The 14,112-nt window shown below is 39.7% G+C and overlaps 1 protein-coding gene across 1 annotated transcript in view; it reads right to left on the bottom strand.

Moving 5' to 3' along the window:
• Positions 1-11,945, bottom strand: part of SLC27A6 (solute carrier family 27 member 6) — a 58,867-nt gene extending 46,922 nt beyond the window's left edge. The window contains exons 1-2 of the mRNA XM_081232441.1: positions 10,635-11,945; positions 82-285 (exon numbers count right to left, since the gene is read on the bottom strand). Coding sequence (XP_081088567.1) covers positions 82-285; positions 10,635-11,160 — 730 coding nt within the window. The 5' untranslated portion in view covers positions 11,161-11,945. The remainder of the gene's footprint in view (positions 1-81; positions 286-10,634) is intronic.
• Positions 11,946-14,112: the final 2,167 nt, after the last annotated feature.

Raw genomic sequence — 14,112 nt, 5'->3', positions numbered from 1 at the left:
ACATGGCAGAGATTTGCCTGAAACTGCTGCTTTGCAAATACGCTGCATTCTTCTTAAGTTTCAAGAACAAATGGATCTTACCTGTTGTTCCAGAAGTGAAAATATAAAGATAAGGAGTCTTGAGGTTTGAGGCAACATGGTGGCTGTGTGGCACCTGACTGTCAGATGCTGTGCTCAGTTTTTCTTTGAGTGAAATTATGCCTTGTGGAACAGACTCTTTCATTGCCCAAACACTGATATCTCCTGGGAGGCTTGGAAGGATCTCTTCTATAGTTCCAAGCAAATCTGAAAGCCAAAGAGTTAGGAATAAGTAAATAAGACATAAATCTCAAAGCACTCACCTTGTGTGTTCTTTTGCATGTTGGAACAGGGATGATATGTAAATACAACGCTTACTTCCTTTTCATGTTGGATAAGGAACATCCCAGCCATTTTATGAGTATGTTTCAACATGACCAACAGAAAGGAAAATCTAGTTATTACCTGATTTAATCAATGTAAATAGCCTAATTCAAATTGAACTTCGGAGATTCCATTATCCAGATTGTGTTTTTTTTCCCAAGTTTTAAATAAAACTCTATTTTCGTACTTTGCTTTAAATTTAAATTCAGTACACTGCACTAAACATTCTCCTTGAAATACAACTCAGTAGCTCATTATTCCAAAAAGCCATCTGTCTGTCACTGTTTAGTTCTACTATAATGTAATGATCCAGGAGAAACACCTGACTGGATTCACAAGATTCACAAGATTATGGCTTAGAGACCTTTTCAGAGTGAAAAGTTAAATGAGGAGATTCAGAGATACTCTTTTCTCTGGATTAGAATAATTAAAGGTAAAAGGTCTTTGAAAGCAAAAGGAGAAAAAGAACGCCTTCCAGAAAAGGCAGTAGGATCCACGGTGCACAGGAGGCTATGACAATGGCAGGTGAGAGCAGGCTGGTGAAAGCAGAGCCTGTGTCAGCAGCAGTGGGATCCAAGGCCTGGCTAGAACCAACGTCAAGCAAAAAAGAAGGCAGAGGACTAGAAAAACCAGAAACACGGGTGTCTTCAGGCCTGAAGAGCTTAGGGGTCCTCACAAGGTCAAGGGTCTGGGTTGAAATTCAGACTGGAGAAAGGAAAAGGGATACTTCTCTCAGGAAGCATCTACTGTACACATTAACAAACGAGCAACTGTGGAAGGGAGACTGTGCTGAGTCACTCTGGGAGACTGAATTAGACCTTCTTAATTTGATCTTTAATGTAGGAGAAACTGTCATCTGTCCAGGAGGAGGGTAGTAGTAGAGAAGGAGGGAAATGGAAAGTGGGTGCAGGTCCTGGAGAAGGAAATATTCAGCGTGAAGGTATCTAGCACTCTATGGGGTACAAAAGAAGCAGAACATTGGCATTCCTTGGATGAGGTGGAAGCGAGCGAGGCATCATTTTTTTTTCCAGAGTAGAGAGACAAACAGTTATTTATATTCTTTAAATTCTTTTAAAATGTAACACTCCTTTCCTTTGACATGGATCTTTAACAGTGAAGATCCACTTTCATGTTCTACATGAGTGCTCCAGTTTTATTTTCGTATTATAATACATCATACTTTTCTAAGATAAAAGCGATTTCTGGGTGCTATATTATTTATCTTAAAATCTACATTAACATCCACGGGGATATTAAGCAGTGGCCTTTTAGAGTTAATGTAAGGAATGCCAAAGATTACCAGCAACCACCAGAAGCTAGGAAGAGGCAAGGAAAGATTCTTTCTTAGACCCTTCAGAGGGAGCATGGCCCTGCAGATACTTTGATTTTGTACTTTTAGCCCCCAAATCAGTGAGGGGATGAATTTCTGTCATTTTAAGCTACCCAGTTTGTGTTATTTTATTACACCAGCCCTAGGAAACTAATTCAACCAAGGTCACAAGTTGGTGGACAGAACTGTTAGTCTAACCTAACTCTAAAATCTATATATTACCTCATTAAAGAAATCAATGATTAAAAATATTATTAAATGTAAAATATACCCTGGTCAGAATGATAAGGTCCATGTAAATATAAACCTGCCCATCTAAATAATTACATTTTAAAATAATTTTTAAACAAAAAATAAAAAATAATCACCAGATATATTCTATTTTGAAGCTGAATTCAGGGTGCTGCATTAAACATCTTCCCGGAAATGTAAATCACTGTCTCGTTATTTCAAAAAGCCATCTGTCAGCCCTGACTTAGTTCTACTATCATACAAAACATTTGAAAAAAACCTCATGATTTACCGCCTCAAAATCTATAACCCAAATTGTTCACAAAGAAGCAACAAGAGAAATACATCAAATAGGACTAGGAAATTCACAATAAAACCTGCAAGAAAACAGAAAAATGATAAGGAGTTGAAATATCAGGGTTGGGGAGGCAAACTGGGGTTTGAAATTTTTTGAGTTAATTTTTATTTCTTTAACAAATCCAAATAAAATAACCTGTAAGATTCCAGAGGAAAATCTATTTGTACTGAACATACACAGCATGCTGCTGTATACAGATTGCTTTGGTGAGAAGGAGAAGTGAAAAGTTACAAGGAATGCCAGGGGAAGAACAAGTCATAAATAAATGAAAAAGCAGGACAAGCAAATGATCTGCACTTTGTATCTTCTTTTAATTTTTAGCACTAGATTTTGTTTAAATGATTCTCCTGGGCATTCTGAACGTATAAGGATAAGTCTCTGACGTGACCCATTTCATTACCTTAATTTCAAATTTCTCACCTGGAATTGTAAATTCACAGCACAAACTTTATGTATTCTTAATAATACGTGTGTCTAAATTGGCAAAATAAGTACAAAGAAAGTTACAATATGATTAACTGTGGCCCCAAATCTTTGTTAGAACTGTAGAGTCTAAAAAATCAGAGTACTTACAGAGTGATGACTTTTACAAGAAAAAGGAAGTGAGTGGATTTCCTAGGAATCAGAGGAGATACAATTTAATCTACTTCATACATTACAATTAAATTGACTTAGCTGAGACATTTAGAATTATCAAACAGAATTTTATCTAACCAAATTATTTCTTCAATAGTGGTAGGAAGTGTGGATGAGGATAGTGAAAATTGAAATAAAAATTTGAAAAGTCTTGTAGGGGATAAAGAATCATTATTTACTTATCACTGTCAATCTTTCTTAATCAAATGGAAAGTTTTAGTGTCATTTTGCAAGTAAATTTTAAATATTAAGTCCCACCAAAAAATAGCATGTGTTTAAATACTTCATGGAAACTTGTTTGTGTTTCATGAAGATTTACTCCTTAGTGAAGTGTCCTACCATTGAAACCCATAGAATTGTAAGCACCTCAAAATGATGCCTGTCCCTACTCCATCCTTTCACTGACTGTGCCTGGCACACATACCATAGGTGCTGGATATGGAATGGAGCTCTGTCCATGGGATCCACTGTAGGTGCAGGTCTTATCAGTAAATTACCATAAGAAAATGAGACAGACACAATTCTAAGAGATTTAACAAAGTCTGCACTACGGGAGAAGACTGAATCTCTCTTTTCAAAGCAATAGATCTTTCCAGGAAATACACACTGTTCCTCGCATTTGCAAGGCACTGTGTTAGGAGGGGTTGCAAGCATAAAAAGAGGTAAATTATGATCTCTGCTTACAATCCTTTAGTGCTGTTTGTACAAATTAATTTCTTGTTTCTACATCATTATAATGCCTCTTATTCACATTTCTAAGACTATGAAATCAATGAGTAAAAATGTAATATATTCCTCTAATATGCCATTAGTGTGAATTATGTTATTCATTCTGCATTAAGAACTCTTTTTTTAAAAAATTGAGGTATAGTTGATTTACAATGTTGTGTTAGTTTTCTGGTGTACAGAGAAGCGATTCAGTTATGCATACCTATATATTCTTTTTCATTATAGGTTATTATAAGACACTGAATGTAGTTTCCTGTGCTATACAGTAGGACCTTGTTGTTTAGCTATTTTATATATAGTAGTGTGTATCTGCTAATCTAAAATTCCTAATATATCCCTCCCCCCTTTCCCCTTTGGTAACCATAAGTTTGTTTTCTATGTCTGTGAGTCTGTTTCTGTTTTGTAAATAAGTCCATTTGTATCATTTTTTTTAGATTCCACATATAAGTAATATCATATGATGTTTGTGTTTCTCTGACTTACAAAAATTATTTTTAAATTATCTTATTCTATATAAAACAAACTAATAGGTATCTCAAAGGTATTGCTTGTAGCTCTTAAAACACTGGCAAACATTTAACTTTAAACTTTTATGTGTTAATACAAACTAATATGAAATTCATCTGCACAGGGTTAACTTGAGCTTTCCATAATGCAAAGCAATATTCACACAGAAACCAAAGTGAAGTTGTAGGTCTCATCACATGCTCATAACTACCATCCTACTGCTTAACAGCAGCTCAACAGGTTTCTCAAAGAACACATGGGTAGGCTATGGTGTCTAAGAAAACTGATGCTTAAGTAAGTAATGTCCTAAAGCAACGTATATCATGATGTAGATAACAATACTTCTTATCAGGCCAGAAACTAATTTCATCACCAATAATGTGCCAGCTATTTTTACAAATATTAGTTTATTGATAATCATAACCCTAGGAAGTACACTGGAGCATAAGCCTTTCAACTGTGCTAACATATTCTTCCCCGAATCACCTTTATTAACTGCCCTGAATACGAGCACACAAGTTTGTAAATGGGTTTATGGGTTTTCACTTTCAGCTGTCCCCACATCTTTTGGGGAGTAGACAGTGTATTTATTATTGGCAAAATTGTGCAAGAAAATAAAAAGTAGAATACTTCATTTGACATTATTTCCAACACATCTCCTATTGCCAGTAAATAATTATTACTCAGATGTGTGTTTCTCCCATTCAGCCATGCCACTTCTCTGAGGAGGCACAATCCCTCTTTAAATTGTTTTTGCTCCTGTCAGTATTCAAGCACCATTCCCTTACAGTAAACACATGTTCAACATATACTGTACATAAGAATCCCAGGGTCGGTATCCTCATGATCAGTGAAGAAAATAACACATGCTTAGAACACTACCTTTTCCAACTAGTAAACCAGGAAGCCACTTAAACTTCCAATCAAAATCAGTTATTTTCTTTTGGAATGGAGGTAATCCTTGACAGAGCTGAGTCTAAAATGGGAAAAAAAACTGCAAAACAGCCATTCATTCTACTACACATAAAAATTAAAATAGATATGTGAGGCTATCATAGTACATGGATAAAATACTACAGGTTCACATGAGCCATGTCTTATCTATCTGAATATGTATTACTTTCTATAGAACTTTCTACAGAATTTAAAGGGTCTTATTTTTCCTCTACCTCTTCCTTTTGGTCTTTGAACAGAAGATGCCTTTATGGTTGAAAGTCATTTGGAGAATTACAATGGCTTGATTGTTAACTGGAATATTTGCCCTGCACAGTCTGAATGCAACAGATCATAAAAATGAACAGGGCAATGCTGCATGCATTACTGTAAGTTTAGAGAGCTGACAGAGGATTGTACTTCTAGTGAATAGAAACACAAAACTCTTCCGAGAATGTGGAGACACAAAACACTACTGAATATAAAGTAAAAAGGTTCTGGATAATATCAATATATATTTTTTAGTTATCCACTTATAATTATAATGATTTAATATGTGATATATTGAGAAAGGAGAGAGTGCAAAATACACACATGCAAGTAAATCTGAAATTCTGTGGATGTTTAGTCTAAACACTAAAGACTACAAAGTCTAAAATGCTTTGACTTTTGGGGAGTCATGATTCTAACATTTAGCAACATTGATATAAAATAACACAACCAGAAATTCCATTGATATATCTACTGCCAAAATCAGCTACCAAAAGAACAGCAGAGGGACAATTCATGGGCAAAAATAGGCAAGTAAGTAAACAGTTAGTGAATGCCCATATGTACCTTACAGTTTTTCATTAGTCACTCAATCACCTATTCATTCATCCAGGCAATAAATATTTATTGAGCATCTCCTTTACACTAAGTTCTGAGAACTTAGCAGCAAACAAAACAAACTTCCTTCTCTAAGAGCTTACATCTGAGTTCTTGGCCTATTCCTCAGAGGCACACAAATATCTATACGTGAATTGGCAAACAGATCTTTACCATTCCATTGAGTCACTGGGATAGCCACAGCATACAGTGACTGAGGCAAGAGGATTGGTGGGAAAAGTGCTGAAACAAAGTGGACGAATGGATGGAAGATGACAGAGAGAGAAGGAAAAGGAGCAGGGCAGAGGGAGGGGTGGAAAGTGAAGGGAAGAAGAAAGGAAAAGATGGAGATGAGGGAATGGGCAGGAGCAGAAATGAGGAGAAAGACAAAGGTATACCCAACAGGTTTTGAGATTTAGCATCAGAAAATCCAGGCTCCAGTTCCCATACTGCCTCTCCTAGAAGTAGGAGCTTAACAAGATTACTTGCCCACTCCCAACCATGCTTCCCTCATCTTTAAAACCAGGCTATGGCTGTGGTGAGGATGACATAAGATAATGTGTCTAAAAACAGCTTGTTATTTACACAGTACTTTAAAAATGGAAGAGATTATTATTTATTATTACCATTATTCTTATTATTGCTAAATATGTCAAAGGATATAATTACAAAAACTTTTAAAAGCTATACACAAGGGGCTTCCCTTCGGGTGGCTCAGTGGTTGAGAATCTGCCTGCCAATGCAGGGGACACGGGTTCGAGCCCTGGTCTGGGAAGACCCCACATGCCGCGGAGCAAGTAGGCCCGTGAGCCACAATTACTGAGCCTGCGTGTCTGGAGCCTGTGCTCCGCAACAAGAGAGGCCGCGATAGTGAGAGGCCCCGCGCACCGCGATGAAGAGTGGCCCTCACTTGCTGCAACTGGAGAAAGCCCTCGCACAGAAACGAAGACCCAACACAGCTATAAATAAATTAATAAATAAATATTAAAAAAAAAAAAAAAAAGCTATACACAAACATCTCAACATTTTTCTCTTTGTTCCAAGTAAAGAGAAGAGCATATCTAGGTGGATGATAATCTTGGCAGCAGGCACTATTTGCAATATCAGAGTTGAAATATTGGGGGGAAAGAACTAGGTTTAATACAAGACTATTTAATTTTCAGTAAGTGCTGAAATTTTCCAGGGAAAGTTGGGATGCCACCTGACACATCTTCTAAACGAAACTATACAGATATAAAGCTTTTTTGCAACTATTTTTGAATCTTCAGAATGAGAAATAGGAATAATAGTTTTATAAACATTAAATTTTTTCTAGTTATCTGTGCATGAAAAACCTGATGTCTTAATATGGGCAACTTTAATTTTACTATTTTTATATAACTGGAATGCAATTTTTTTCATGGTTATATCAAAAGGGGATTAACAGAGCCAGAAACCATTGGGCTATAGTGTATAATACAGCAGAGTCTTACATCAGATACCAGGTTTTGAGTCTTCTCTGTACCTACTAAGCTGTGTCACCCTAGACACCCTAGATGAATTTCTTTCCCTTTCAGTTTCCAAAATATAGCTCTGTACCTGCCTCTCAGAATCACTGGGAGTGCCTTTTACACAGTCAGTCTTGAGTAAATGGCAACATTCGTATTTCTGTTAATGACAATTAGAGCAAGAATAACATTTATTTCCCTGGTGGCTTAGTTGATACAGACAGAACTATCAGACACCTGCCATGATTAAAATGTCACCTATCACCATGGACCACCATGGACAATATCTGGCCTGCCTATAAAACCTGTTTGACACTGTTTTTATATAATTTATGAAAAATAACATTTTGCTAAGACACAGCAAAGTGAAATGTTAAAGGTCCTATCCCAAACAGATAGTCCGACTCACTAGTCTTTCTTACAGCTAACACCAAATTAGAATGTAGCAGCAAAATCCAAATGAGATCCCTTAGTAAAAGCCCCCGATGACTCTATAATGATAACAGCAATTGTGTTAATTCACCAAGGATTTACTTTGTACATACTAGGCACTCAGCTAGGCACTTTACAAAAGCTGTCATTTAATCCTCAGAATTACACTGTGAAGGAGATGGTATTATCACCATTTTACAGCTGAGCAAAGCAAGACTCAGGGCAGCTGATAATCTTATCTTCAATCACACAGCTAAGAAGTGGCAGATCATAAGTGAAACCTGGGACTGTCTGGCTTACCTTGACCTAAACCACTTGACTGGTCTTTCCACCTGATACACTCTCCCTGGGGATATAATGATTTCATAATACATCTCCATTAGAAACATCCAATGAGAATTTAAGACCTCTGAAATGGAAAGTTCTAAAAGCTATATGTATAAATTGTTCATGGATTAGACTCAAGATGCCAAGAATACGGTTTTCAGGGTAAGAGCTTCAAATACAAAAAAGTGACCGTGATCTAAGCCATGCTGTTTTACAAAACAAAACAAAACTAGTAATTAATAAAAATAGAACTGTCCTACCTTTGAAAAACATAAGCAATATATGTATTTTGGAGGTATGCTAAAAAGAACTGTTACTAGGATTTAAGGTTGATTTCTCCAGGTACCTACTTACTGAGCAAAGCAATTAAATGTTTTTGGCTTAAAATTCCAACAAAACCTGACTGGTAGTGGTAAAAACAAAAACAAGGAAACTATGCAATTAGTTATTGGCAAGCAAAGCAAAAACTGGCACAAGTAAAACTGCAAAATTAATTGGTTCTAATTAGGCAAGAACTTGGTCAAGAGCAAAGTTTGAAAACTCTGTTTTGAGAGGTAACCAGCCCTATACCCTTCAAGAGGAGTCCCTCAGGAGACAGGATATGGGATGTTTCTCAGCTTGGCCTCAACATCATGGCCACAGAAATCTTTTCAGAGATATCGTGGCCCTTCTAGTTTGCCCTTCTAAAGGGACTTTATGGCTTTACTAATTTTTTGCACAATTTAAGGTTTAGATTTGCTCCAGAAACTGCAATCTAAATTAGAACAAGCAACTAAAATGTCAGAATATATCCAGAGATGCACTGTGATAGATTTCCCTGCTGCATTCATATTATCACTGCCCCTGCACTAAAGGTAAATATTGCTTCACCATGTTATCAAAATTCTGTGTGACTCCTTTATCCTACTTATTTCTACAGTTCAGAGAGACTTTATCATACTCGTTAACTTCCTTCCAAGGTGAAGAGGAGCTGAATTTCAATCTTGGAGGTATTACTGTTGAATGGAAAAAAAAAAATGAACAAAAATACACAATAGAGGCCTTCTGGCTTCTCCACTCCTATAACATAAGATAAAATCAGTACTTAAGAGTAATAAGGGATAGATTGGGAATTTGGGATTGACATGTACACACTGCTATATTTAAGATAAAATGCCTTTCTATGAAAAAAATATCATCATAAAATAAAAAGAGTAAACATTTTTGCTATTTCATCAGGTCACAAACTGAGCTGGAAGGACAACTGGAACAAGCAAAAGCGAAAGCCTTGAATAACTAACCTTTCTACTATATACTGCCTAATTCATTTTCGTGTGACGTGAAATTACTATATAATAAAGGTTACATGGAAAGTACTGTACTTTAGACACCACTGGTGTATAAATGTAGATTTCCCCCCCCATACCTCTCTGTGAATCTAAAACTTCTATATGAGGTGTCAGTATATATCTATTAACCTAAAATACTTAAATATTTTCACTAAGGTCCTTGCCATGATCCTCCTCATGCTCCACCTTCCTACCCCCATGCAAGAAGCATAAGCATAAACCACTTAGATTATACCAAAGCATCAGTTTTCATACCGCACTTCCACTTTGTTATGCAACCCATCTTACTAGGTCCTTCATTAGTTAGGCACTCACCCAAAGACTTTTCTTTGTAGTTCACTGTCAGTATATGTATGCAAAGCCTAAATCAAAGGGGAGCGGGAAGAAGGTTAGCACTTACTGAAATAAAGAAAATGATGCACAGGTTGGGGTGGGAGAAGGGAGAGAAAGAGGCTGAGAGTCTGCCAAGAGCCCGCCACTGGCTGGGAGGTGGGAGCCCAACCTTGCCAGGCAAATCCTAGCTTGCAGGCAGTGCAGAATAAGAGCAGACATGAAGACTGGCATTCATGCACTTGCGATTAAACATGTTTCTTCTGCAAAGGCAGTCAACCCTGATGATGTTACTATTCGAGGCAGTAGGTATTCCACAATGAAATCAGGATCCCTTTCCTCCTCGTCAAATAATCTTGTCAGATCTGACAAAATTTAGAACTTACCGAGCTCTATATCTCTGCGTTCTTGCACTCACTGAGGGTATCAAGAAAGGTAAAATGCGCACCCCTCCCCCCCACCCGCCTTCGCTAAAATAATAAGCAGCAGAGATTTCAGAAGTCTTAAAAAGCTGTCCTAATAATTAGTAATTTACAACAGAGTAAGTGATTGAAGTGGGAGAGGGGGAATTAAACCACTAGCCATAGAATTATGAAACTACTTTGTACCCTTAACATGAACACTTCATCACACACCCAGAATATTAGTTGTGAATTGATTCTAACAAAAAACTGAGGGGGCAGGGGTAGGAGGCACAGTTGCCATTCTGCACAAGCCGACCACACCCCATACTCTACCTGCACCCACCACGAGGGCCCTGGGCTCACAGCTGCGGATGCAATGCAGGAGGGAGAGGGAGTGAATGTTGGAGTTGAGGAAGGCCACCACGCAGCCCAGCTTGGCCAGGCCGAACCACACGTGAATGAAATCAGGCTCATTGCTCATTAGCAGAGCCACGGTATCGCCCCTTTTCAGCGTGGAATGGTTCAGGAAGACATGGGCCACTCTACTACTCCTCTTGTCCACATCCTGATAGGTGTAGATGTCTCCCTCATAGATGATGAAAGGTTTCTGAGGCTGCTTCTTGGCATGCATCAGGAATTTATCCAGGACAGTGACCAGCTCCCCTTTCAGTCTGTACATCTCCATCTGAAATCCACAGCGTACCACCTTCAGCAGGTACCAGAAGTCGTCCCAGAAGTAAGGGTACAGGAGTTTCTGCATGAAGCTCAGGAAAACCATTCCAGCCCCTAGTCCTGTTAGCCATGACAGGAGCATGGGGGCCACAGGGCCAGAAGACAGCTCTGATCCCGGCCCTGCCATTGTCCTCTTCTAGGTGCACCTCTCCTCGGAGACAGCTGGTCTGCAATGTGCAAGGCTAGCACCTGCAGCTCGTCCCAACCTTGGGAAGAAGGGAATCTTGCGAAACAGAATCAGAAGTTTGCACAGAAGTCGCCCCAAGGAGTGCCGGGGATCAGGCGTGGGACAACTGGTGGATGAGCAGACAGCCCATGAGATAAGCTCAGGGCCTCGGGATCTACGAATCGAGCACAGCCCCCTCGCCTCCGAACCAAGACGGCGGCCCCCGCCCTGCGGCTTTCTCAGGTGCCTGCCAGTCCTCCCCAGGCTGGTTGGGTCAGTCCCCGGTGCCTTGTAAGCCCCTGAGCAAACCCCACTGCAGTCACGGGCAGATGCCGTCCTCGTCGAGGTAGTCTTTCCGGTGCCTGCAACTTGGAGGCTGAATTCGAGCTGAGAGAAGCTGGAGTGGCGACTGCTTAGAAACGCACCGGCTTCCCGCTTTGATCCACCAGAAACCGCGCAGGGTGACGCGGCCACGCCTCCGTCCCGGGTGTCACAGGTCTCGTGGGATCCGGGCCGCGCAGCGCCGCCCCGCGCCGCAGCCGCAGCCCAGCGCCCGGGAGCTCCCCTCGGGCACGTCGGGTCCCCGCGGGGCTCCCAGGTGACCGCCGCGCCCGCTGGAAGAGTTGCCTTCTACGCCGGCCGCGGCTCCCCTCCGAGGGTTCTTGAGCCGGTGTAGCTCTGCTCCGAGCCACGGAGGAGCTGTTGCCCGCCTCCGGCCCGCCTCCAGGCTTCCAGCCAACTCCTGCTCAGACCGCGGCCGCTGGAGCGGCTCTGGCCCCCTCGCCGGCTCCTCCCTTGGCGCACGTCAAGTCCAGCCCCCCGGCGAGTGTGCTGCGACTGGAGTCCCAGGAGGGAAAGCCGCATGGCATGGGGTCGAGGGGAACCAGGATGCTGGAACAGGGTCGGGGAGTTCATTCATTCAATAAATAGTCAATACAGGAAAGTAAACTAGAGGCTAGAGAGGCGAGGGGAAGAATTAAAGAAAAAAACCCCAAACTGCCGTAGGGGGCAGGGGGGAGGCAGGGAACAGGGAGACAGGCAACAACAAAAAAGATATTTATGAATTGGATAGATCAAGGAATATTTGAACTCTTTGTTCATGAAACATCACAAAGTTCGTTTGCCGTTCTACAAAAAGTATTTGTGAAAACTTGTATCAGTAGGTTGGTATTGACATTTATACTAGAATTCTATCCTTAGAGTGCCTTGATAGTGCTTTTTTTTTTTTTTTTTTTTTTTGCGATACGCGGGCCTCTCACTGCTGTGGGCTCTCCCGCTGCGGAGCACAGGCTCCGGACGCGCAGGCTCAGCGGCCATGGCTCATGGGCCCAGCCGCTCCACGGCATGTGGGATCTTCCCGGACCGGGGCACGAACCCGTGTCCCCTGCATCGGCAGGCGGACTCTCAACCACTGCGCCACCAGGGAAGCCCTGATAGTGCTTTTTATAAAATTTTCCAGTACTGATTGATGTGGGAGCTTAAGTCCATACCCATATCCATATTTTTTTAAAAAGCATAAAATAATTTTTTTCCATTGAAATAATTTAAAGAATGAACAGAACTTCAAACTAAGGAATCCAAAAGGGGGGAGGGCAAAGAAGAGCCGAAACAGGTAATTGCAAATAACAATAAATTTTATACAATGGTGAAATTTTACTGAAGATAAACTGAGGGGTGTTTAATTACACATTTTTTTCTTTCACATACCACCATCCCAGCTCTCTGCTTTTAAAAAGAGTGTATAAATGGTTAATTGCACATATTGAAATGATTAAGCATTGCCTCACTTTGTCAGCTTTTCCTCCTTCAGTCTTATGTTCTGCAACTGGGTTCTAGCTAACCTCAGATTTCCTCATAAAGAAAAAACTGATAATTCCAAGGCAGACTGGTTTAATAATCTGAAAATGATTACTTTGAAGTCACAGTGAAGAGCCCAAAAGAAAGACAAGCCCTTAAAACCCTTTGGTGTAGATCAAGAAAATGCTTTCTAAATTTATTCGGAAACTCTGGGCTTTTCAATTCAGAAACACCTTTCCATTTAAAGAAAAGTATTAGTATCCAGTAGTTTACAACTGAGAAGTTAGTTTACAGCTTGAAAAGCATCTTTGACATTCTATGCTTTTCTCTCCTAGATATAGTCTGAATCAGTCGCCTCCAAGAAAACAATATTTGAAGCAGAGAATAGAATATGGAGCAGTTGGTCTCAGACTTTTGAATTCCAATACAAGTAAAATCTGTCCACCTCTACTGGAAAACGAGCAAAGAAACATAGGTTTGCCATCTTTTTAATGTATAAAATTAAAAATATTAAGCACACATTAAAACAATTACCATCTACTGTCACCACTGTTTCATAAAGGGAAGAATTTATTTCAGCATTAAAGAAGGAAGGGAATACCATTATAATAAAAGACAGTCTTTGAGAATAAATAAAATTAACTTCATGAAAAACTCATGTGTTACACTGATTTTTCATATCACGGACCTCCTAACATCATCCCAGGTCATGGAACAAAATTTTTAGCAACTATTGATATAAGTAAGCTGAGAAAATATTTGGCACCATAAATGTGAGACAGTTTGATTTATTAGGAGAACTAAAAACATATGTTGCCAAAATTTATATTGGCTAAGGCCAATTCCATGCCTGAAATCTCACCACAAAGAAGGAATCAATGATCATCTTGCGACAGCTAGAAGTATTGTGTGTATTCCTGCATTAGCCCCATGTAAAAGAAAAATCTTGCTTTATTTTCAGTCCAAATATGCTCTACTCTAACCCTTTCCCATTTCCGATTTGACTTTCCTCTCTAACTCACTCCCACCCCACTCTTCACCCTCAGTTACATTGAGGATGAATTGTTTAGTGAGTAGATCAAAGTAAAACTGAACAAAGCATCATATGATGAGCCA

The sequence above is a fragment of the Mesoplodon bidens genome, assembly GCF_964165515.1.
Source record: "Mesoplodon bidens genome assembly, chromosome: 4".
Taxonomy (NCBI): Eukaryota; Metazoa; Chordata; class Mammalia; order Artiodactyla; family Ziphiidae; genus Mesoplodon; species Mesoplodon bidens.
This window is presented reverse-complemented; position numbering and strand designations above follow the sequence as displayed.